We start from the raw sequence: 22768 nt of genomic DNA, 5'->3' as shown, positions 1-22768 counted from the left end.
CTACTCATGTGCACCCTCTTTAAACAAACAAATAAATACAAAACAAAATCTTTAAAAAAAAAACCCTCCTATAATTCAATAATAAAAATACAATACAGGGGCGCCTGGGTGGCTCAGCCACTGGGCGTCTGCCTTTGGCTCAGGTCATGATCCCAGGGATCTGGGATCGAGCCTGGCATCAGGCTCCCCATTCAGTGGGACCCCTGCCTCTCCCTCTCCCACTCCCCCTGCTTGTGTTCTCTCTCTCATTATTTCTCTCTGTCAAATAAATAAATAAAATCTTTTTAAAAAATTCAACCCAATTTAAAAACTGGCAAAGGCTTTATTTTTTTTAAAGATTTTATTTATTTGACAGAGAGCACAAGTAGGCAGAGCAGCAGGCAGAGCGAGAGGGAGAAGCAGACTCCCCGCTGAGCAGGGAGCCCGATTCGGGGCTGGATCCCAGGACCCTGGGACCATGACCCAACCCACTGAGCCACCCAGGCACCCCTGGCAAAGGTTTTAAACAGAAGTTTCTCTCCCCAAATAAATAAATGACTAATAACACAGGAAAAGATGATTAACATCTTTAGCCAGCAGGGAAATACAAATTAAAGTCACAATGAGATAACTTTTCATATCTACCAGGATAGCTATAAACGATAGACAATAGCTACTGCTGCAGAAACTGTGGAGGAATAGAAACTCATATACTGCTGGTGAGAATGTAAAATACTGCAGCCACTTTGGCAGTTGCTCAAAATATTAAACATACCTTATATGACTCAGCTGCTAGGTATAAACTTAGTTCTACTTCTAGGTATATACCCAAGAGAAACTAAACATATGTCCACACAAAAACTTTAACACAAATGTTTATCACATTGTTATTCATAAAAGAAAAAAAGGTAGAAACACAAGTGTCCACCAACGGGTGAATGGATAGATAAAATGTAGTATATCCACAAAATGAAGTATTATTCAACAATTACAAGGAAAGAAGTACTGGTGCATTCCACACCATCAAGAACCTTGGAAACATTATGCTAAATGAAAGAAGCCAATCACAAAAGACCACATATTGCATGGGTCCATTTGTATAAATCTTCAAAATAAGCAAATTTATACACACATAAGGAAAATTAGTAGTTGCCTAGGGCTGGGAAGTTAATTTGGGAGAGAATGGGGAGTGACTACTGATGGGCACATGATTTCTTTTTAGTGTGACAAAAATATTCTAAAATTAGACAGTGGTGATGGTTGAACACTTTATGAATATTCTAAAACTCATTGAATTGTACACTTTAAGAGGATAAACTGTAAATAGGCAAATTTTATAAGGAAATGACCCTTTGCTGAAATTCATGGTATAATGATTAATGGGTAACATGTTTCTGTCTTTCCTACTAAAAAGAATAATATTTAGAATAAAAAGTGTAAAACAAACATTTTAAGAGGGAACTGAAGATAAAGTTAGTAAGAGAGCACCTGACTGCTCTAAATGAATCCACCACTCCTGGTCTGAACAAAGTATACTCTAGGACTTTGATAAAACTTGCAGGTTAACCCAATAAACCACTGAGTAAAATCTGAGAGTTTGTGTAAAAATGGGAAAATTTTTAGAAGTTGTAGAATATCATAGAAATTTCTACAAATTGTAGAAAATTGGTGATAACTAAATTTTTATGTCTAAGGAAAAAAGATGGTAGAATCTGCAAACCAGGGGCGCCTGGGTGGCTCAGAGGGTTAAGCCTCTGCCTTCGGCTCAGGTCATGATCCCAGGGTGCTGGGATCGAGCCCCACACTGGGCTCTCTGCTCAGCGGGGAGCCTGCTTCCTCCTCTCTCTCTGCCTGCCTCTCTGCCTACTTGTGATCTCTCTGTCCAATAAATAAATAAAATCTTTAAAAAAACAAAAAGAATCTGCAAACCATAGATCAAAGATCTCAGTACTGATCCCAAATAAGATTCTAAAATGAACCATCCAAAAAGTGTGCTTCTAAACAATTTTTTAAAAAGTAATAACTAAGTTGGAATGGATTTATTTAAAAAATCATGCCAAACTACCCCATTCTTTCTTTGGATAGAATTACCATAGTATATACGCTATTTTGACAAAGCATTTGGTGAGAAATTTCATGATATAAAAATAAGGAGAGGCACCTGAATTTGAGTGTCCAAATCTTGATTTTGGCTTGGGTTGTAATCTCAGGCTCATAGGTGCATCAGGCTCCGCACTCAGCAGGAGGTCTGCTTGGGATTCTCTCTCTCCCTCTGCTCCTCCCCCTGCTCATTCTCTCTCTCTCTCTCAAATAAATAATATCTTAAAAAATAATAATGAGGGGTGCCTGGGTGACTCAGTTGGTTGGGCGACTGCCTTTGGCTCAGGTCATGATCCTGGAGCCCTGGGATCGAGTCCCACATTGGGCTCCCAGCTCCATGAGGAGTCTGCTTCTCCCTCTGACCCTCTCCCTTGTCATTATCTCTCTCACTCTCTATCAAATAAATAAATAAAATCTTTTAAAAAAACTTTAAAATAACAATAATAATAATGAGGGGGTGCCTGGGTTGCTCAGTTGGTTAAGCATCTGCCTTCGGCTCAGGTCATGATCTTAGGGTCCTGGGATCTAGGCCTGCATTGGGTTCCCTGCTCAGCGGGAAGTCTGCTTCTCCCTCCCCCCTCCTTCTACCCCATTCCAGCTCTCTCCTCAAATAAATAAATAAAATCTGAAAAAAAGAAAAAAAAAAAAGGAAATACAGGCCAAGTGGAAGCACAATTAACAGCATTCCTTGCACAAATAAGCCTAAGGGAGAGTTAACTAAATGATCAATATCAACTTAGAAATGACTTCTAGTGGGGTTAATCAGCATTCTGACTTGGCACAGTTCTGTAAAACACTTTCATTAATGACTTCAGAGAAAATATAGTGGGCACATTTATCAGTGTGTGTGTCAAGTTGCATAACAACTTTCCACAACTTTAGTGACTTAGAACACACATTATCTCACAGCTTCTGTGGATCAGGAGTATAAGAATAGCTTAGTTGGGTCTTCTGTTTCAAGGTCTCTCACAAGGCTTAATCAAGATTATCAACCAGGGCTGAGTCTCATCTGAAGGCTCAAATGGGGAAGGATTCTGCTTTCAAGTTCACAAAGTTGTTGGTCTAACACAGTTCTTCCAGGGTTGTTGATCAAACACTTCACTCAGTTCTTCACCACATGGATTTCTGCAAGATATCTTCCAATCAAGATGGAAGTCAGAACCTTATGCAACAAAACGCTTTAGTGACATTCTATCACCACTTCTGTATTCTCTTGACCACATATCATCCCAACAGCCAAGGAGAAAGGATGACATGAGAGGGTAAATATCAAAAGGCAGGGATTATTGGAGACTATCTTAGGGTCTGCCACTGTGTTTTCATCCAATGTATCAAGTACTTTCCCAATTCAGGTAATTTATAATAGCATTTCTCTTTCTGCAATGTTCTTCCCCCAGATAATCACAAGACTAGCTCCTTCTCATCCTTCAAGTATCAGCTTAAATGTCATTACCTCTGAGATGTAACATTTATCAAATTCCAAAATATCATGTTTGGTTTTGCTGTCTGCTCTCCCCTAGTAGACTGGAACATCCTTGAGGACAGGCAACTTACCTCTCTGACTCACTCCAATATCTTCAATACCTAAAAAAGTGCCTAGAATAGGTACTCAGTATTTATTGAATGAATGTACTCAAGTTGTGGGAGGTAGATGACAGATTTAAGATCTAATAAGACCTAAATACTTTAGAATAATGAGTTTCATTTAACAAGATAAAAGTTAATGGAAATAAAGGTATATTGTCCTTGCATCTAAAACACCAACTGGACAAAGATTAGGATGAAAAGTAGCAACATTTTACTTTAAAAATCTAGAGCAGTGCTAGCCAATAAAAATATAAGTTACAGGGGCACCTGGGTGGCTCAGTGGGTTAAAGCCTCTGCCTTCGGCTCAGGTCACGATCCCAGAGTCCTGGGATCGAGCCCTGCATCAGGCTCTCTCCTCAGCAGGGAGCCTGCTTCCTCCTCTCTCTCTCTGCCCACCTCTCTGTTTACTTGTGATCTCTGTCTGTCAAATAAATAAATAAAATCTTTAAAAAAAAGATATATATATATATATATATATATATATATATATATATATATATGTTACAGATGTAATCTAAAAGTTTCCGGTGGGGGTGTCTGGGTGGTTCAGTGAGCTAAGCATCTGCCTTGTGGTCAGGTCATGATCCCAGAGTCCTGGGATGAAGTCCCATATCAGGCTTCCGGCTCAACAGGGAATCTGCTTCTCCCTCTGCCCTTTACCCTGTCTATGCTCTCTTGCTAACTCTCTCTCTCAAATAAATAAAATCTTTAAATAAATAAACAAATAAATAAATAAATAAATAAAAGATTCTAGTGACCACACTAAAAAAGCAAAAACAGATGAAATTTTAATAATAAATTTTACTTAACCTAAATATCCAAATTTTGTCCAACATGCAATCAATATAGAAAATCACTGATGGGGCGCTTGGGTGGCTCAGAGAGTTAGGGTCTCTGCCTTCGGCTCAAGTCATGATCCCGGCGTCATGGAATGGAGCCCCGCATCGGGCTCTCGCCTTGGTGGGAGCCTGCTTCCTCCTCCCTCTCTCTCTGCCTGCCTCTCTGCCTACTTGTGATCTTTCTCTGTCGAATAAATAAATAAAATCTTAAAAAAAAGAAAAGAAAAGAAAAGAAAATCACTGATATAGGGGCACCTGGGTGGCTCAGTGGGTTGGGCCGCTGCCTTCGGCTCAGGTCATGATCTCAGGGTCCTGGGATCAAGTCCCGCATCGGGCTCTCTGCTCGGTGGGGAGCCTGCTTCCTCCTCTCTCTCTCTCTGCCTGCCTCTCTGCCTACTTGTGATCTCTATCTGTCAAATAAATAAAATCTTTAAAAAAAAGAAAGAAAGAAAATCACTGATATATTTTACATTTGTAATTTTGATCTTCGAAATTGTTTTATAACATCTCAATTCAGAACAGCCACATTTCAAGAGTTTAGTAGCTATATGTGATATTATAAATATCATTTTTATTTTTTTTAAAGATTTTATTTATTTATTTGACAGAGAGAGATCACAAGTAGGCAGAGAGGCAGGCAGAGAGAGAAGGAGGAAGCAGGCTCCCTGCTGAGCAGAGAGCCCGATGCGGGACTCGATCCCAGGGCCTGAGATCATGACCTGAGCCGAAGGCAGCGGCTTAACCCACTGAGCCACCCAGGCGCCCCTATAAATATCATTTTTATTTAGACTCTTTAATTTATAACTAGATGTTGGAGGCTCTTGCATTTGGATTTTATCCTACAAAAATGTCACTATAAATTTCTATAATCAAGCAAATTTCCAAGAAAAGAAATGGTATGACATAATAACCATAATAGGTAGTCTTAAGCAAATTATGTACTATATGACAGATACTATTGTAAATGCTTTATAACTAGTGTTAACTAATTAAATTAGTGTGAATTAATTTAATCCACTCACAATCCTATGAGAAAAGTATTACTATTATCCCTATTTTATGTGATTGTAATTACACGTTGGCAGTGTGCAGGAAAGACTGAAGGGGGAAGAGATTGGCAAGAGTTAGGTTACTTTTATTTACTTACTTATATTCCACTTTGACCTAGATAGTATTTCAGGTGGCTTATAAGAGTATGAAAATAAGACAAATTAACATGAATTCAAAGTGGGACAAAAGTGTGGAGGCCAAGAAAAACAAGGCTGTACCCACCTCGAGTCTAAGTACAGCCATCTTGACAAAGCAAAAGCTGGCACCTTACACTCCCTCTCCACCCGCTCCCCTCCCCTCGGTAGTATGTGTGACATTCCTCAGCCACCCCTGGCTGCCCTAAAAGAAATACAAATAGTTAACTTGCAGAGATCACAATCCTGTAAGACAGGAGTCTCCCTCGGTTTAGAAATGTCCTAGAGAGGGGCGCCTGGGTGGCTCAATGGGTTGAGCCTCTGCCTTCAGCTCAGGTCATGATCTCAGGGTTGTGGGATGGAGTCCCGCATCGGGCTCTCTGCTCAGCAGGGAGCCTGCTTCCCTCTCTCTCTCTCTGCCTGCCTCTCCATCTACTTGTGATTTCTCTCTGTCAAATAAATAAATAAAATCTTTAAAAAAAAAAAAGAAAAGAAAAGAAATGTCCTAGAGAGGGGCACCTGGGTGGCTCAGTGGGTTAAAGCCTCTGCCTTCGGCTCAGGTCATGATCCCATGATCCCATGATCCCAGGGTCCTGGGATCGAGCTCCACATCGGGCTCTCTGCTCAGCGGGGAGCCCGCTTCCTCCTCTCTCTCTGCCTGCCTCTCTGCCTACTTGTGATCTCTCTCTCTGTTACATGAAGAAGTAAAAAATCTTTAGGAAAAAAAAAAAAACACAAAAAAACCAAATGTCCTAGAGATATGACAACAGCCCAGTTTCCAGAGGCAAATAACTCAGTTCCCCAAGCCCTAATGTCGCCCTCCCCACCATAAAACTGAAGCAGGCTGAGGCAGAAGGAAATGTAAATAAAGTTAAATTTCTTCTAAACCCAAATCTCACTAACAAGGACACTTGATAGGAAAGTGTGAAACTTTATCTCTAAACCTCCAAGATAGTGAGCAATCATTCCCAAGCATATGACCCACGGATATACATCTAAAGGGTCTCAGGAGAAGATTTTTTTTTTTTAAGATTTTATTTATTTGACAGACAGAGATCACAAGTAAGCAGAGAGGCAGGCAGAGAGAGAGGAGGAAGCAGGCTCCCCACTGAGCAGAGAGCCTGATGTGGGGCTCAATCCCAGGACCCTGAGATCATGACCTGACCGAAGGCAGAGGCTCAACCCACTGAGCCACCAGGCGCCCCTCATGAGAAGATTTTTATTTCTAGTAACAAATAACCTTTCTCCCAACAATAGCTAGCCCCTCGAGGGCCTGGAGATCTTGCTTCCAAAATTTCTTACAGAGACTTACATCATCCCCTTTGTCCTCACCCACCGAAGAGTCCACCCCTACTCTGCCTTTAAAAACTCTGACTATAATCTGGTTCGGGGTCCAAGTCCCTACTCTGCTGTGTCGGGTATACTTGGGGCCAAGCATGTCACCTCAGGGTCCAAGTCCCTACTCTTCTATGTCGGGTATACTTGGGACCAAGCTTAAGCTTGTCATATAAACCCTCGTGTGATCGCATCGGTGTCGGCTCCTTGGTGGTCTCTCAGACGCGAAAACTCGGGCATAACAAAAAGAAGAAAAACATCTCTGTTTAAACAATTTGATCCACAGATGTTAAAATCTCTAAGATTTTTTAATGTTACTTCATTGAAAAAACAATATTAAAATAACAGAAATCCGTGTTTCCTACAATCTCATCAGCTAGTCGGAATGTCCTTTTTATTTTTGTTACTTTAAGTCCTTGTCCCTATACATATTCAGTTTCTATCCATTTGTAGTAACTCTATAGCTAGTATTTTATATTCTATATTTTTCTCAACATTATTCCATAATAATTTTATTCTCTTTTGTTAGTCTTATTTTCTTTTTCTTCATTCCTCTAGACTGTAACCAATGCTAAAAGCCTAACGTATTTCTCTGCATCTTTCTCTATGCTTGTTAAAATATATCCAAATAGAGACAAAGGACACAGTCCCTCTTTGGGTTGCTGGAAGGAAGCACAAAGGAACAGCTGAAAAAGAAAACTAAAACCACCCCTCAGGGCACAGCAACAACCCTAACAAGACCTCCCACCAGTCCAGACCGCCCAGATCTTTTGAGCTAAACCCCAGAAGGACCTTGGAGTGACCACTGGAATAACCTGCAATTATCTTTACCTCATTATAATACTAAAATCTCTGCCTAAGGAGGAGCCTCCACCTCATTTACGTAACATACAAAGTGTTTATAGGATTTTATGCCCGCCTCTACATACAGTGACAAGGCTTTCCTATCTAAATATTCATCCTGGGGCGCCTGGCTGGCTCAGTAGGGAGAGCATGCAATTGGGGAGTTAGAGCCTCATGTTGGGTATAGAGTTACTAAAAAACAAATAAATAAAAACTATTCATCCTAACCCTAAACAAAAAGCACTCATTCACCCTCCCTTAGGGTGAATTCACAGCTTTAGAAGCTGTTTCCCATGATCTCTTTATTTGCTGCATATGAAGTTTACTTTATGCAATAAAAAAAAAACCCACATCCAAATGCATACATACATAATAGGGGTTATTATGTTTATGTTATGTTTTAGTTACAGGATTTTAAAAATGGGATCACATATTTCTGTGCACATTTCTTTTCTCATCTAGTATTTCATGGAAATAGTTCTAACCCATTCTGATAGCTGTATAATATTCTATATAAGATCATTTCTCTAGGGGCACCTGGCTGACTCAGTCAGTAGAGTTCAACTCTTGATCTTGGGGTCTTGAGTTCAGATCCCACACTGGGCATTGAGCCTACTTTAAAAAAAAAAAAAAAACATCATTTATCCAACACTTACTCTTGTGAGTTGTCCTTAGGTTTTTTTCTTTTCTTCTTTTTTTCATCTACAAACAATGCTGCAATAAATATTCCTAATCTCTGCACTTATAACCTCCTGCTATGCTGATGACTTTGCTATTAAAGAATAAATTCTAGAGTGGAATTCTTTAAGTTCTCAAATATTTCAGTTCTTTCTCACCCCAGAACCTTTGCACTTGCTCTTTTCTTTTCCTAAAATCCTTCCTAACATACACCAATTTGCGATTTCATATTGATTTATAATTAATATTTTTTGTCATCACATGAGCCTAAGTTCCTTGAGAGCTGAATCCTATTCATCCTTTGAGGTCTTTCTTCAGCTTACATATACTTGTTTCTAGAAGTTTCCCATGACCTCCAATCCCAATTGATCCCTCCATCATATTTTTTCATAGGTCTTCAACTTTTCTTTCTAGAAATTATCACAATTTGTAATTATACATTTATTTGTATGATTATTTAATGCTGGTTTCCCCAACTAGGTCTGCAAGGAGCACGTCTATTTTGATCACCAGTGTGACCCTTACCCTCAGAAAAGTGTATGGTACCTGAAAAATGCACACTAAATAGCGGTTACTATTGAAACACTGAAATAATTCTTTTCATATAGAAAGCATTCCTTTTTTTTTTTATTAAAAGATTTTATTTATTTATCAGAGGGGGGGGGATAGCGAGCACAGGCAGACAGAATGGCAGGCAGAGGCAGAGGGAGAAGCAGGCTCCCTGCTGAGCAAGGAGCCCGACATGGGACTCGATCCCAGGACGCTGGGATCATGACCTGAGCCGAAGGCAGCTGCTTAACCAACTGAGCCACCCAGGCGTCCCGAAAGCATTCCTTTTTTAAGATTTTATTTATTTGAGAGAGGAAGAGAGAGACAGTGTGTATGTGCAAGCACGAGCAGGGAGGCCAGGCAGAGGGAGAAGGAAAAGCAGACTCCCCACTGAGTAAGGAATCTGATCTCTATCCCATGACCTAGATACCACACCTTTGAGCTGAAGGTAGATGCTTAATGGACTGACTGATCCACCAAGGTGCCCCAATATTCAAAGAATTCTTAGAGGAGGATGGGGCTTAAAGAAAATCACACTGCTGGTAAATCTTTCCATAACAATTTTTAACAGATGAAAACGGCTTTGTTCTTTAGACAATTTAGATGTTCATCTATCTCAAAAGAACTAGTGTTAAAACCAACAAAAATTTGCAAGGGAAAGACAATTAGCTCTAGGGATGGAATATCTCTGAAGAACAGTATGAGGCTTAAGAAAGGAATGTAGAAAGAGCCAATGGAATTTTGAGAGATAGCCACAGAGTAATTTCATTCTCATTTATTTACTCACTGAACAAGTATATATTGAGCACCTACCATGTGCCAGACAGGGGGCTATAGTACCTTAATCTAAACAGACAAAAACATAAATCCAGCCCTCCCTGGGAGCAGATAAAAAGAAAAATAAGCAAATTATATGTTAGCAAGCTGAAAAGAGCTATGGAGGGGAAAAAAGAGGGGAGCTACAAAGCAAGGAAGTATCAGGAAGGAACAATTTTTTTTTCAAGTTTCAGATATTTATTAATCAGTGTAAACCCCAATACAATACAGAAACATGATTTCAGCATTTAGAAGGGAACTATTTCCTGGATAAGTGGAAAACTGTGCTGATGGCTTCTGGGACATCTTCATTCTAAGCAGCTTTATAGTGAGACACTTTTTAAAAGATTTTTTATTTACTTATTTGAGAATGAGAGGGAGAGAAAGAGAACATGAGTGGGAAGAGCAGCAGAGAAGTGGTGGGGAAGTCAGAGAAGCAGACTCCCTGCTCAGCAGGGAGCCTGATGCAGAGCTTGATCCCAGGACTCCAAGATCATGACCTGAGCTGAAGGCAGACACTTAAAGACTGAGCCATCTAGGTGCTCAAAACATTTAATTTAGAAGTCTAGATCTTCTTTCTTCAGTTTGCTGTAATTTACATTCACTGAGTACAACTTGTATTGATCACTGAGGACCCAGTCTTTTACAGGGTTCTGAGTTATTCTTCCTATCCCAACTCACATCTGGATTGCACAATGCCAGGGGCAAGATATACAGCACTGCTCCACTACCTGCTACCCCAATAAATATGAAAAGGGAGACTAAATTTGGATGCTTCTTTGCCTGACTGAGGATCTGGCATAAGTTGGTTGTAGCAGAGCCCTCCAGCCAAGGAGAAGTAAAAATAAAATATGCAAGGCCTGGAACTCAAATATGCAAGGCCTGGAACTAAGTCGACCCTACCAGAAGGAGCAGTTTTTTAAAGGACGGTCAGGGCAGATCTTAGGAAGTTGATAAATGAGCAAAGAACTTCAGGAAAGTGAAGGAGCCAGCCATATGAATATTTTAAAGAAAAGTTTTAGAGGGAGAAAGCCAATACAAAGACCCCGAGGCAAGAACATGACTTGTATATACAAGGAACAGCAAAGAAGTCAATGAGACTGGGGGCACACTGGCTTGATGATTGTCAGAAGAAAAAAATGGAAATTTATTTATTAGTTGCTTTAGCAGATCATGCCATATTTTTCCTCCTCACTCCAGCTCCCACATCGATCAGGTTATATGCGTACTCCTTTTGATGTGGAGAACAAAGGTAAAAGAAATATAGACACAGTTAAATTTCCTTACAACTTACAGCTCATTGACAATACTTGGGACTGGCAGGGTGACCTTCCTCCAGAAACTCAACTGCCTCAATGCTAATGCTTTTCTGGGGCAAAAAGCAACCTTAGCTTGACATTATCCTGGCTTCTAGGATTCTACAAATCCACTTTAACAGAGGGAAATCTCTTTGGAAACTTCCTTTATCTCTACCCCCTAAGATATAGGTTAGCAATCATCCTCCAAAGATACAGCCCACTGATATACACCTGAAGGGTCTTATGATTAAGGTTTTACTAGACTGCAGTAAATGACCCCTCAAGGTCCTGGAAACCTTGCTTCCAAATTCCTTAGAGACTTACACGTATCCCTATTCCCTCCCAACTTGAAAGTATATAATCAGTCACTCCTCACAACCCCAGTGCTGCTATTTCTGCCCACAGATCCCTTCCCTGCACTATAATAAAAACACCTTTTTGCACCATAAAATGTCTCAAGCATTCTTTATTGACCAATGAGCTCAACAATCTTGCATCAACTTAACCTGCCCTGCCTCTTCCTTCCTACCTCTGAGTAAAGCACTGAGACAATTACTGTATCGCACTGAATTGTTTCCATTCATAGCAAAAGTACCAATATTTCCCTTCCCTCTCCAACCAATCCTCTTCCTTCACTAGTTTCTACACCTACTTCAAAACTGTAACTAGAAAGTAATTCCTGATTGATTATGCTAATTAGGTGTACCCAAAGCATTTACAAGTTCATAAGTGATAATTTAAAAAGTTTAAACATCTTATAAAGGGTTCTAAAAACTCTTTTTTTTTTCTTTGACAGAGATCACAAGTAGGCAGAGAGGCAGGCAAAGAGAGGGGGAAGCAGGCTCCCTGCTGAGCAGAGAGTCTAATGTGGAGCTTGATCCCAGGACCCTGAGACTGTGACCTAAGCCAAAGGCAGAGGCTTAACCCACTGAACCACCCAGGTGCCCTTGGGTCTAAAAACTCTTAATAGCTCCTCATTGAGTACATGACAGAACAGAAAATTCTTAGTTTGATTTTTTCCAAGACTTTATGTTGCTTGGACTTAAAACTCTAACTAGCCTTGTGAGAACTCTTTCCAGCCAGCTTGGTCTCCCAAAACCATCTGCTTATTCCCACTTCTGCTCCCTTTTCATTTTTCTCCACCTAAAATGTTCTTTTTTCCAAGGGTTAACTCCATTTCCACTTCCTACATGAAGGTTTCTTTATCCACTTGAGCTCATAATTTCCCCCCCACTGTTTATCATAAAATGTAGCTCATTTTATTTAATAGCTTATTAAAGCAAACTCAAATTTTTCCAAACCCCCCAAAACAAACACACACATTGACTCTTTCTTTCAAAATTTCTATATAAGGGCGCCTGGGTGGCTCAGTGGGTTGGGCCTCTGCCTTCCGCTAGGGTCATGATTTCAGGGTCCTGGGATCGAGGCCCGCATCGGGCTCTCTGCTCAGTGGGGAGCCTGCTTCCCCCTCTCTGCCTGCCCCTCTGCCTACTTGTGATCTCTCTCTATATAAAATAAGTAAATAAAATCTTTTAAAAATTTTTCTATATAAACTGGTTGCCCATAACTGGATCCTATGATCTTTGATGACTATTTTATACACGCATTTATTAACATATACAGTGGTTAATATGACGCTCAGACCCTCATAATGTCACTTGTTCATAAAATTTTGTGAATTGTAACCTACAAAATTTCTCAGTTGGACCCTTCCCTCTCATTGTGGGCTACTGCAGGACCTTAACCTCTCTTACCTAAACTACTACAATTGATCCTTAACTAGTCTCCCCACCTTCTCCCTTCTTCGATTCACTCCCTTCACTCCTAAGTGAAAGCAAATCCAACTCACTGTCCTGGTTAACACCTGTGGTGGCTCCAAACCCTTCAGCTTGAGGAGACCCTTTGCAGTGTACCCTGGTTTACTTTTGACAGATTCACCATGTTTTTCCCCTTTTTAGAAATATCCTTTGGTGTTTGGCTTGTAAATGCCTCCTTCTCCTTCACGATCCAGTTTAAAAGTCATTTCCTGTCTTTCACTTTCCCTGACAGCCCTGAGCAGGGCTAACTGAATTTCCACTGATGATCTCACAACACTGTAAGGGTCTTATCACCTCCTCCCGAACACAGGTCCTTCCATCCAGAGCTCTGTCTCCTTCACCTCTATTCCGTATTCCAGGAGGCAAAATCAGGATCTGGTGTGAACCACGCCCTGAATGAATATCTAGGGAATAGAATTATTAGAACTTTTTGTTCAGTTTTTTGTTTTGTTTTAAGACCTTCAGGAGGGCGTAGCTGGGCGGATACTCCACTTTCAGTAATGCCGGCTCTTACAGAAGCCCGGCGTCTTGCCACTGAGGCACTCACCACAGAGCCACTGAACAGGGTTCGGGGTGGCCTTGACGGCCATTCTGACTAACAGCTGCCTCTGCGTGACCTGCTCCGGTCCTGAGGGAGCTGGGGGAGTATGACCGACCTCGCGAGGACGATAGCACAGACTGACTGACAGACTAACCTAAAGCAGCAGCGGGTCTCAGTGGACTGCCAGAAGGGCCAAAAGCAGGAAGAAATGGTGGCCAGCCTCGTCATCTTCGAAGAAGAGTAGAAAGAGCAACCTAATTGCTGCAAGACGCCAAGCACGCGCTTCGAGCCTCTCCTCGCGCAGGGGAAGACGGGAAAAGGGCAGGAGGACTGGGAGCCTCGCCGAGTGCGCGTGCGCAGCAGCCTCTTTCCGCCACCCGCCACCCGCGGCCCCGCCCCCACACCCTAGGCCTGCGCGAGCTTCGCCGAGCGCGCGCGCGCGCGCGCGCGGCAACCCCATTTCCCCGCCTCTCACGTGGCCCCTCCCTCCCATCCTAGGTCTGCGCGAGCCTCCCAGGCTGTACACGTGCGCGCAGCCGAGCCGGCCTTACAAGTCACGTGACCCACGACTCGGCGTTTTCTCCACTACAGCCTTCCTAGCTCCTACTGCCAGATTCCGGCGTTATGGCTGCCGGCATTCCCCGCGCCGCTTCTCTCTCCCCACTGTTTCCCCTTCTGTTCCTCCTGCTCCTTTCCGCTCCGCATGGCGGCAGCGGCCTGCACACCAAGGGCGCCCTTCCCCTGGATACAGTCACTTTCTACAAGGTAACGGGGGTGGGGGAATCGCGCAGGTGCTGCCTGAGCGCCCGGGGGAGCGCACACCTGTGGGGAAGGAGGCAGGGCTGGCAGAAGGTGGTCTGTAGCGACGATCCCAGGGCTTCCCATCATCCTAAAGGGCCGGTGGACTCTGGGCCGGGACCATCCTGCGACCATGGGGCACACACAAGCCAGGGCCCCCGCGCACGCTTGTCTTTGCAGTATTTGTACTTCCTCTTTGGTAAAAGAGCTGCAGAAAGGCAATCCAGGGAACTTGCTGCCCCTTCCCCGCACCCAATGGGGAGAAGGCGGTGCCGGGCAAGATCCAATCCTCGAGTCCCAAGTGGGAGGCCTGGGGGGCGGTGCGAGGCGGACACCAAGTGCTCCTGGCTGTGGTGGGGCGGGGGTAGTGAGGGAGGTGGTTGGAAAGCCCGCTTGTTAACTGGCGTTTCTGCGCCCCTCCTCCCTTGGAGGGAGCAGGGAGTGCACCCTGCTTTGCAATACGCAAACAATGTCCAGAGATCCTGTCTCTTGCTGAAAAGTGCAAGCGTTAAGAATAAGGGAACTCTGTAGGGAATATCTTGGGCCTGCGAACAAAATGAATAAAATCGGGTCAAGACGTGGAAGGATTCCTCTGGGTCAGTGGACGTGGGAAATGTTGAAGGCTGAATGCAGTCCCAGCTCCCTCCTCTGGCACCTGTCTTCACCCACTGGCAGCTTTCAGCTTCGCCTACGAGATGGACAAACTAAGCATTGAGAGAGAACCCATTCGTTTTATTTTCTTAATTTGTACCCATTGCTGGGAAGTGAAACCAAAAAGTGGAATTCTAAATCTGTCTCAAGCGGTTGAACTCTTTCTGTTCTCAAAAGGTTTCCTTGTCCTGGATTTGGCATCTGTGGTTTATTCAAATATTTGAAACTGTAGGTATGGCTGGTTGGTTGTCAGGCACACCCCACAGCACCCTATGCTTTTGGGGTCTTTATTGGAAAAATGACACCCCAGCCCCAAAAAGGGGGAATGGGGTAACATCACAGACCAAGCGTGACTTAGAGGGAAACTGTGCACTGTTGAGGCCTCTCTGTTTTTATTGGTATCACCCTGGTCTCGTCTGTCATTACAGTAATCTTGCAGGTCTTACTGTTCAGCCTTTCCTGACCATTCCCCCTTTTGATCCCTCAGCTCCAGCCATACATGCTTTCTGTCCTTTGAATACTCCTAGCTCATCTCACTGACATGGGCCCTTTACACTGGCAGTTCCTTCTGACTAGAACATTCTTTGCCCAGTCTTTGAAAGGCTGGTTGCTTCTTCTCATTCAGGCTTAGGCTAAATATTACTTACCTTCTCAGAGTCCTTCTTTGACTTCCTTTTCCCCCTTGTCTGTTTTATCTTCTCCCATACTAGAATATGAAGAACTAACTGCCTTGTCTATTTTGTTCACTGATCATCTGCACGACCTAGCTGGTTACCTGTTACATAGAAGATACTCAATAATAATTTATTGAATGAATGAACAGATATCTTCTCCAGTCTAGATCCTCTTCCATCACCACTGAACAGAACGAGAGCTACCTGGTAATGCATCCAGGGGCCTTGTTCTGTGCTTTTGTCTTTCTGCAATTTCCAGTGTCTTCTTTTGTTTCTTACCCTTCACCATCACTAGAAATAAGAGACCCTGCCTGCTTTTTTTTTTACTGCTGTGTTCACATAGAGTGGTGTCTAGCTCATGATAGGTACCTTTTTATTCAATGAATGAATGATGAAATGATGAAATCATCTTCATCTTGAGAAAGCAAGTTACCTAAGTATAGAATATGGTGGAGTCAATTCCTTAAGGATAAAGAAAGGAAACAGATTTCTAAAGCAAATGAAGAGGTACAGGCTAATTAATGAAAAGGAAAAAATCCAGTGTGCAGATGTGTGCCATTCAAAACCATTCTGCTGATGGCCTAAAATGGCAGAATAAAAGATGGAGGCCTCTCAGCTCTGTTTCAGGGTTAGACCACCATATAATTATTAATTATTCCATAATACAAATGTAGGTTCTTTGAAGATAGGGTTCCTGTGTTGTACTTTTAAAATATTTTCCCCCAGACATATGTAGCATCTGCTGCCATAGCCTACCCTAGTTGTGTTCGTCTATCAAGTATTTTCAGAGCATCTGCTACATGCCAGGCACTCTTGGGCAATAGGGATAGAACAGACAACAAGTCAGACCAGGTCCTTGTACTCATAGTGTATGTTCTAGTGGAGAGAACAGACAACAAATACGCAGATAAAAATTTTAGTGAATGATTATTGCTGTGAAGATAGCACAGCAGGGTAATGTGATAGAGGAGGGCGAAATAAAGGAATGCTAGGATGGTATGAGTGGAGGATGCCTCTCCATTGTGGGTGGAGGGACATTCGAACTGAGCTTTGAATGATAGACATCCATGGAAGGAGCTGGGGAAAGTGTATTCCAGCCAACAGAGACAGCAAATGAAAAGGCCCTAAGTGGAAATGAGTTTTGTGGAACTGAAATAAGGGCAGTCAGGCCAGAGGGATGTGATCTGGTTTACATTTTAAGACTTAACCTGTGGGGTACCTGGGTGCTGCTCAGTCAGTTAAGCATCTGCCTTCAGCTCAGATCACAGTCCTGAGGGTCCTGGGATCCAGCCCCACATTGGGCTCTCTGCTCAGTGGGGAGCCTGCTTCTCCCTCGCTGCCCCCCCCCACTTATGCTCTCCCTCTCTCTTTCTCAAATAAATAAAACCTTTATTTTAGAGATACAATATATAAAAAGCACAAATGGGGGAGCAGGAGAGGGAAAAGCAGGCTCCCTGCTGAGTAGGTTCCTGATATATGGGGCTCAGTCCCACCTCAGATCATGACCTGAACTGAAGGCAGATGCTTAACTAACTGAGCCACCCAGACGCCCCAATAAATAAAATCTTAAAAAAAAAAAAAGAAAAGATAGAAAAGTCTTACCTGTTTTTAGGCCCCCAGAGCTCAGATTTTGGGGGTCAGTGATCGCTTAAAAGATTGCCTGCCCTGGGGCACCTGAGTTGCTCAGGTGGATGGCTCTGTCTTCGGCTCAGGTCATGATCCCAGGGTCCTGAGATCGTTGCAGATTTCGGGCTCTCTGCTCAGCAGGGAGCCTGCTTCCCCCTCTCTCTCTGCCTGCCTCTCTGCCTACCTGTGATCTCTGTCAAATAAATAAATAAAATCTTTTTTAAAAAATTGACTCTCCTGATAGCTTCTCCTCCTTTCCTTGTGTCCCTAGGCAGTGTTAAATATTTTTTTAAAAGCTAAAACCAGATAGACATCAACGCACAGTGAGCAACAAAGACTACACAAAAAACTGGAATGATGTCAGCTTGACTTAATTATGATAATGATTGCCTATGACTGAAAAATGGGCAAGAAGTGATCACTTTGATTAGAAAGCAAAAAGTTGGGGTGCCTGGGTGGCTCAGGGGGTTAAAGCCTCTGCCTTCGGCTCAGGTCATGGTCCCAGGGACCTGGGATCGAGCCCCACATCGGGTTTATCTGCTCAGCAGGGAGCCTGCTTCCCTTCCTCTCTCTCTGCCTACTGACTCTGCCTACTTGTGATCTCTGTCTGTCCAAATAAATAAATAAAATCTTAAAAGAAAAGAAAAGAAAAGTTATAGGAGGAGAGGGCAGTTGTTAGACTAAAGCTGTGCATTGGGACGAAACCATCAAACAAAGATCTTGGGGATTCCTCTAAAACTTAATCATAGAATTACTATACAACCACAGCATTTCCACTCCTAAGTATATACCCAAAAGAAATGAAAACAGGCGTGCAAACATTTGTAGGCAATTGTATTTATAACAGTGCTAATTTACAAATAGCCAAAAGGTGGGATCATCCCAAATGTCCCATCACCTGATGAATAAATAAAATGTGGCATATCCATACAGTGGAATATTATTTGCCTACAAAAAGGAATGAAATACTGAGACATGCTACAGCATGGGTGAATCTTGAAAGTGTGATCCTGAGTGAAAGAAGCCAGGTACCAAAGGCTGCATATTGTAGGATTCCATCAGAGTAGACATCATAGAGACAACAAGCAGATAAGTGGTTGCCCGGGGCTGGGGAAGGAAGGATGAATGGGAAGTGACTGCTTAAAATGTGTATGGAATATGTGATTCCTTTTCAGGGTATGAAAATGTTCTGGAATCAGTATTAATGATCATTGCCACAGTATTATTAATGGACTAAATTTTCACTGTATTGTACACTTTAAATGGTTAAATGATGTGATGAGAATTTTACCACAGTTGAAATAAAGGTCTTGACTCTGACAGTTTAGGACCTGGAGACCTAGACAAAGGGAGCTGTGGTCAGGGAGGGGACATTGTCCCAAGTCTGCCTCTTAGCAACTTTCTGTGAACCCTGAAACTGCAGAGTTGAACCTCTCGGCTCCCTAGCCGAAACACCTCCATGGGTGCCAACCTCTTTACAGATGGTTGGTTGGTTGGTTTTTGTCAGATTACTGGTTCATTGTTTACTGAGAAAGGCCCTCTGGGATGATAGGCATGCCATGGGGCCAATGTAGTGTTTTCTAAGGGTTCCCTTAATCTTACTGAAAAGGCCACTGGAAGAGAAGGCCTTAATACCTCTGCAGCTTTGTTTATTCTAAGCAGGGTTGTAAATGTCTTTGATTACTGTGAACCAGTACCAAACGGGGTACCCAACACCAGTAAAATGTTAAATGATTCAGTGGGTCAGTGAATGAATGAATGAATATTAGTGTGTGAGCACTTACCTCCCTTGCAGGCATAGTTTCCACTCTGTTTCTTAAACAGGGGTCCCTTGTGAAAGGGAATTAGCCCCAAAGGTCCCTGGAATCCTGGACTTGCTCAGCTCTCTATGCCCTCAGGTCATTCCCAAAAGCAAGTTCGTCTTGGTGAAGTTCGACACCCAGTACCCCTACGGTGAGAAACAGGATGAGTTCAAGCGTCTGGCTGAAAACTCGGCCTCCAGCGATGATCTTTTGGTGGCAGAGGTGGGATCTTCAGGTATGGACAAGTCCAAACCCGACTGTGGAGGGCAGAAGGGGAGGAAGCTAGGAATCATTTCCCTCCTTGTAGGTGGGATACCCAACACCGTTTTGTCTAAGCCACACAGGAGTGTAAGTGAAGTCATGGCCTCCAGGAACTGGTGACAGGCTTAGCTTGAGCAGATCTGATACCACAGAACCTCAGTTCATCCTTGCAGGTGCCCAAGGGAAAGGGATCCCCCATCCTTCACCCTCACCCTACACTGACATGAAACTTACTGTGAGAATCTGGTGCTCTCCTTGCAGGGGACTGTGGTCAGAGGAGGAGGTATTATGGTTCCTAGGGTCCCCATAGTCACTTCTCCACCTTCTTTTCAGATGTTTTTTACGAAAATGATTGGATTATGGCTTTAACTCAAATCCATCAGCGCTATCACTAAATCAAGGATCGTTCTCAACCGCAATGACCAATCTAATAATAACAGTTGCCAACATGTGGTGGTTGACAGTGCGCTTTACATCTTCCCTTGAACGCTGCCTAAAACGTGAGGCACACGTTCTCCGTGTTTATACTTGAGGAAAACTGAAGCTCAAGGAACTAAATGGCCCACCCAGAACGCCACCTCAGTATTTATTCTCAAGTCCAGTGGGTTCTTCCCTCTCTCCGCTTCCTTCCAGCAGGGATGCCCCGGTTCCCTAGCTAGCTTGAGCATCTGATCCTGGGCAGAGATAGTTCCCACACTTTTCCAGGGCAGGCAGTCAGTCCTGACTCAGCCGCAAATCCACTCCCTTGGGAATTTTTAGAAAAAGAAGAATAGCAGCTGACATTATCAAACATGTACAGTGTGCCAGGCCACTGTGCCAAGTGTTATCCATGTGTCTTATCCTTGTGACAACTCTAGGAAGAAAGTATTATGACCCCTGTGCTTCATGCTGAGAGTACCTTGCTCAAGACCGTACAGTCTGAAGTGGCAGAATGAGGATTGGAACCCACACTTCTATGCTACTATCCTGTAATGGGCGGCCTTGGCCCTTTTTGGCCAGATATAAGAAACCTGCTGTCACAGCTTTAGTCCTTGGAGCTGCTACTGCTTGTTAGGAAGGACATAGCAAATGCCACATATTGCTCTGAACTCTCCAGGTCAAGTGCACTTATCTCCTCACGGGGTCCTCCTAAACACCTCACATGTGGTAGAGACGCTGCCTGTTACCTACCACACGTTGCCCTTGCTCACTAAGCTCCAGCCAGAACGGCTCTTGCAAGCCTTCAATCCCCCCAGCTTATTCCTGCCTCGGAGCTTTGGCTCTTTCAGTCCTTCCTACCGGAGACATTCTTCCCAGATTATCACGTGTCTGGCCCCTTGAAACTTCTAGTCCTTGAGCTCATGTCATCTCCGCAGAAAGGCCTTCCAGGACCGCCCAAAGTAAGCCTTCTTACCTACTGTCACATCACTCCATTTTATTTTTATCTTTTTGCTACTAACCAGGTATGTTTGTTTACCATCTCTCTTCTTACCCTTAAAAGAATATAAGCTCCTTGAGGTCAGAGAAGTTGTAAACTCTTAATCATAACTAGATCTGTGGCACCCAGAAGAGAACCTGGCATGTAGTGGACTAGCATAAACATTCAGAAGAGTTCCCATTTTTCAGATGAGGAAAGTGAAGTTCAGAGAGGATAAATGACCTAACGCTGCATGTCTGGGAAGCAGCAGAAGAGGGATGTCTACACAACCAGAATCCTTGCTGTCAGCTCAGATAGGCCTCACAGCCATCTCCTGCCCTCCATTCCTCGTGGTCTTGCTCCTCATACCTGATTTCTGTTTACAGATTACGGTGATAAGCTGAATATGGAGCTGAGTGAGAAATACAAGCTGGACAAAGAGAACTACCCGGTCTTCTACCTCTTTCGGGACGGGGACTTTGAGAACCCAGTCCTGTATAGTGGGGCTGTTAAGGTTGGAGCCATCCAGCGCTGGCTGAAGGGGCAAGGAGTCTACCTAGGTATGCCTGGTTGCCTGCCTACTTATGACGCCCTTGCTGGGGAGTTCATCAGGGCCTCAGGTGTGGAGGCCCGCCGGGCCCTCTTGAAGCAGGGGCAGGACAACCTTGCAAATGTGAAGGAGACTGAGAAGAAGTGGGCTGAGCAGTACCTGAAGATCATGGGGAAGGTCTTAGACCAAGGTGAGGACTTCCCAGCGTCAGAAATGACCCGGATCACCAAGCTGATTGAGAAGAACAAGATGAGTGATGGGAAGAAGGAAGAGCTCCAGAAGAGCTTAAACATCTTGACTGCTTTCCAGAAGAAGGGGGCCGAAAAGGAGGAGCTGTAAAAAGGCACTCCGGGTTTTCCAGGGGTTGGTGGGGGTGGGGAGGGGAGAGTTCCCTGCTGGCTGAGAGACCTGGGATGTAAGAGTGGTGGTTAAAGTGGCACTAAGCCAGAGATCTGAGCATGCCCGGACACTGAAGCTGATAATGACCGTGCTTGGGACATCCCTATAGCCAGTCTTTGTATAACCAGAGCACTTACCAGATGGCTTGTGAAATTCCCCCTCAGAAGGAGTTGGTGCTATAAAGAGAAGTGTACTGCCCAGGTCCTTGACAGGTGTTATTCTGACCCAATTAAAGTTTCTGTGTTTTGGTTAAAAGGACCTGAAGCCATTCAGTTTTCTTTCACAAATTATACTTTGGCCTGTGACCTGCTTTCGCCTTTGAATTTATTTTTTAATCTGAGCTGGTATGGACTCCACTCTACCAGGGTAATTGACTATCCTGTAACACTGTAGAAACTGGTCCCAGCTCAGGGTCTGCCTTCATTACTTTCCACCGGTGTTCAAACTCCAATGGACTGATTGTGGGTGGCAAAATGTATTGTCCTTTTTCTGGTCCTTAAAAGTAGAATGGCAGCCTTTTTTTTTTTTTTTTTTTAAGATTTGATTTATTTATTTGACAGCACAAACAGGGAGCAACAGGCAGAGAGGGAGAAGCAGGCTACCCGCTGAGCAGGGAGCCCAATGTGGAGCTCAATCCCAGGACCCCAGGATCACAACCTGAGCCAAGGCAGACACCTACGTGATTGAACCACCCAGGCACCTGTGGAATGGCAACATTAAGGGAGCTCAGTGTAATAATTTTCCATACTCCATAAAAAAACATAGAGTAGGGGTACCTGGGTGGCTCAGTTGGTTAAGTGGCTGCCTTTGGCTCAGGTTACGATTCCAGGGTCCTGGGATGGAGCCCCTCATTGGGCTCTCTGCTCAGCAGAGAGCCTGCTTCTCTCCCTTCCTCTGCCTGCTGCTCTGCTTACTTGTGCTATCTCTCTGTCAAATAAATAAAATCTTAAAAAAAAAGAAAAATACATAGAGCAAATTCTTAGTTTTATTGATAAAATCAGATGTTTTGTTTTTTTTAAGTTGGATTTAGATAGCTAAATGATAC

General features: G+C 43.4%; 2 protein-coding genes and 1 pseudogene across 3 annotated transcripts in view; 1 reads left to right on the top strand and 2 right to left on the bottom strand.

Annotated features, from left to right (window-relative positions):
* The window catches only part of TMEM116 (transmembrane protein 116), a 139307-nt gene extending 124597 nt beyond the window's left edge, over positions 1-14710 (bottom strand). Inside the window, exons 1-2 of one of the 2 annotated variants that reach the window (XM_032311242.1) lie at positions 14389-14710; positions 3634-3663 (exon numbers count right to left, since the gene is read on the bottom strand). The gene's annotated coding sequence lies outside the window, so the exon portion shown is untranslated. Of the gene's footprint in view, positions 1-3633; positions 3664-13720; positions 13887-14388 lie in introns of those variants that run through there. The other variant, XM_032311243.1, reaches the window with a different exon arrangement.
* On the bottom strand, positions 10431-13615 carry LOC116571527 (annotated as a pseudogene).
* On the top strand, positions 13989-21981 carry ERP29 (endoplasmic reticulum protein 29). Its single transcript, XM_032311246.1, has 3 exons — positions 13989-14331; positions 19214-19352; positions 21161-21981. The coding sequence occupies exons 1-3, from the start codon at positions 14191-14193 to the stop codon at positions 21661-21663; spliced, it is 783 nt and encodes a 260-aa protein (XP_032167137.1). The 5' UTR covers positions 13989-14190; the 3' UTR covers positions 21664-21981.
* The last annotated feature ends 787 nt before the right edge of the window (positions 21982-22768 follow it).

This window comes from Mustela erminea, chromosome 13, assembly GCF_009829155.1.
Source record: "Mustela erminea isolate mMusErm1 chromosome 13, mMusErm1.Pri, whole genome shotgun sequence".
Classification (NCBI taxonomy): Eukaryota; Metazoa; Chordata; class Mammalia; order Carnivora; family Mustelidae; genus Mustela; species Mustela erminea.
This window is presented reverse-complemented; position numbering and strand designations above follow the sequence as displayed.

What these genes read in the sequence shown, in the direction of transcription:
- ERP29 (XM_032311246.1), top strand. Translation starts at nt 14,191, where the DNA reads ATGGCTGCCGGCATTCCCCGCGCCGCTTCTCTCTCCCCACTGTTTCCC. An exon ending in ATACAGTCACTTTCTACAAG is followed by an intron (nt 14,332 to 19,213) that starts GTAACGGGGGTG and finishes CTATGCCCTCAG; the next exon opens with GTCATTCCCAAAAGCAAGTT. An exon ending in GGCAGAGGTGGGATCTTCAG is followed by an intron (nt 19,353 to 21,160) that starts GTATGGACAAGT and finishes TTCTGTTTACAG; the next exon opens with ATTACGGTGATAAGCTGAAT.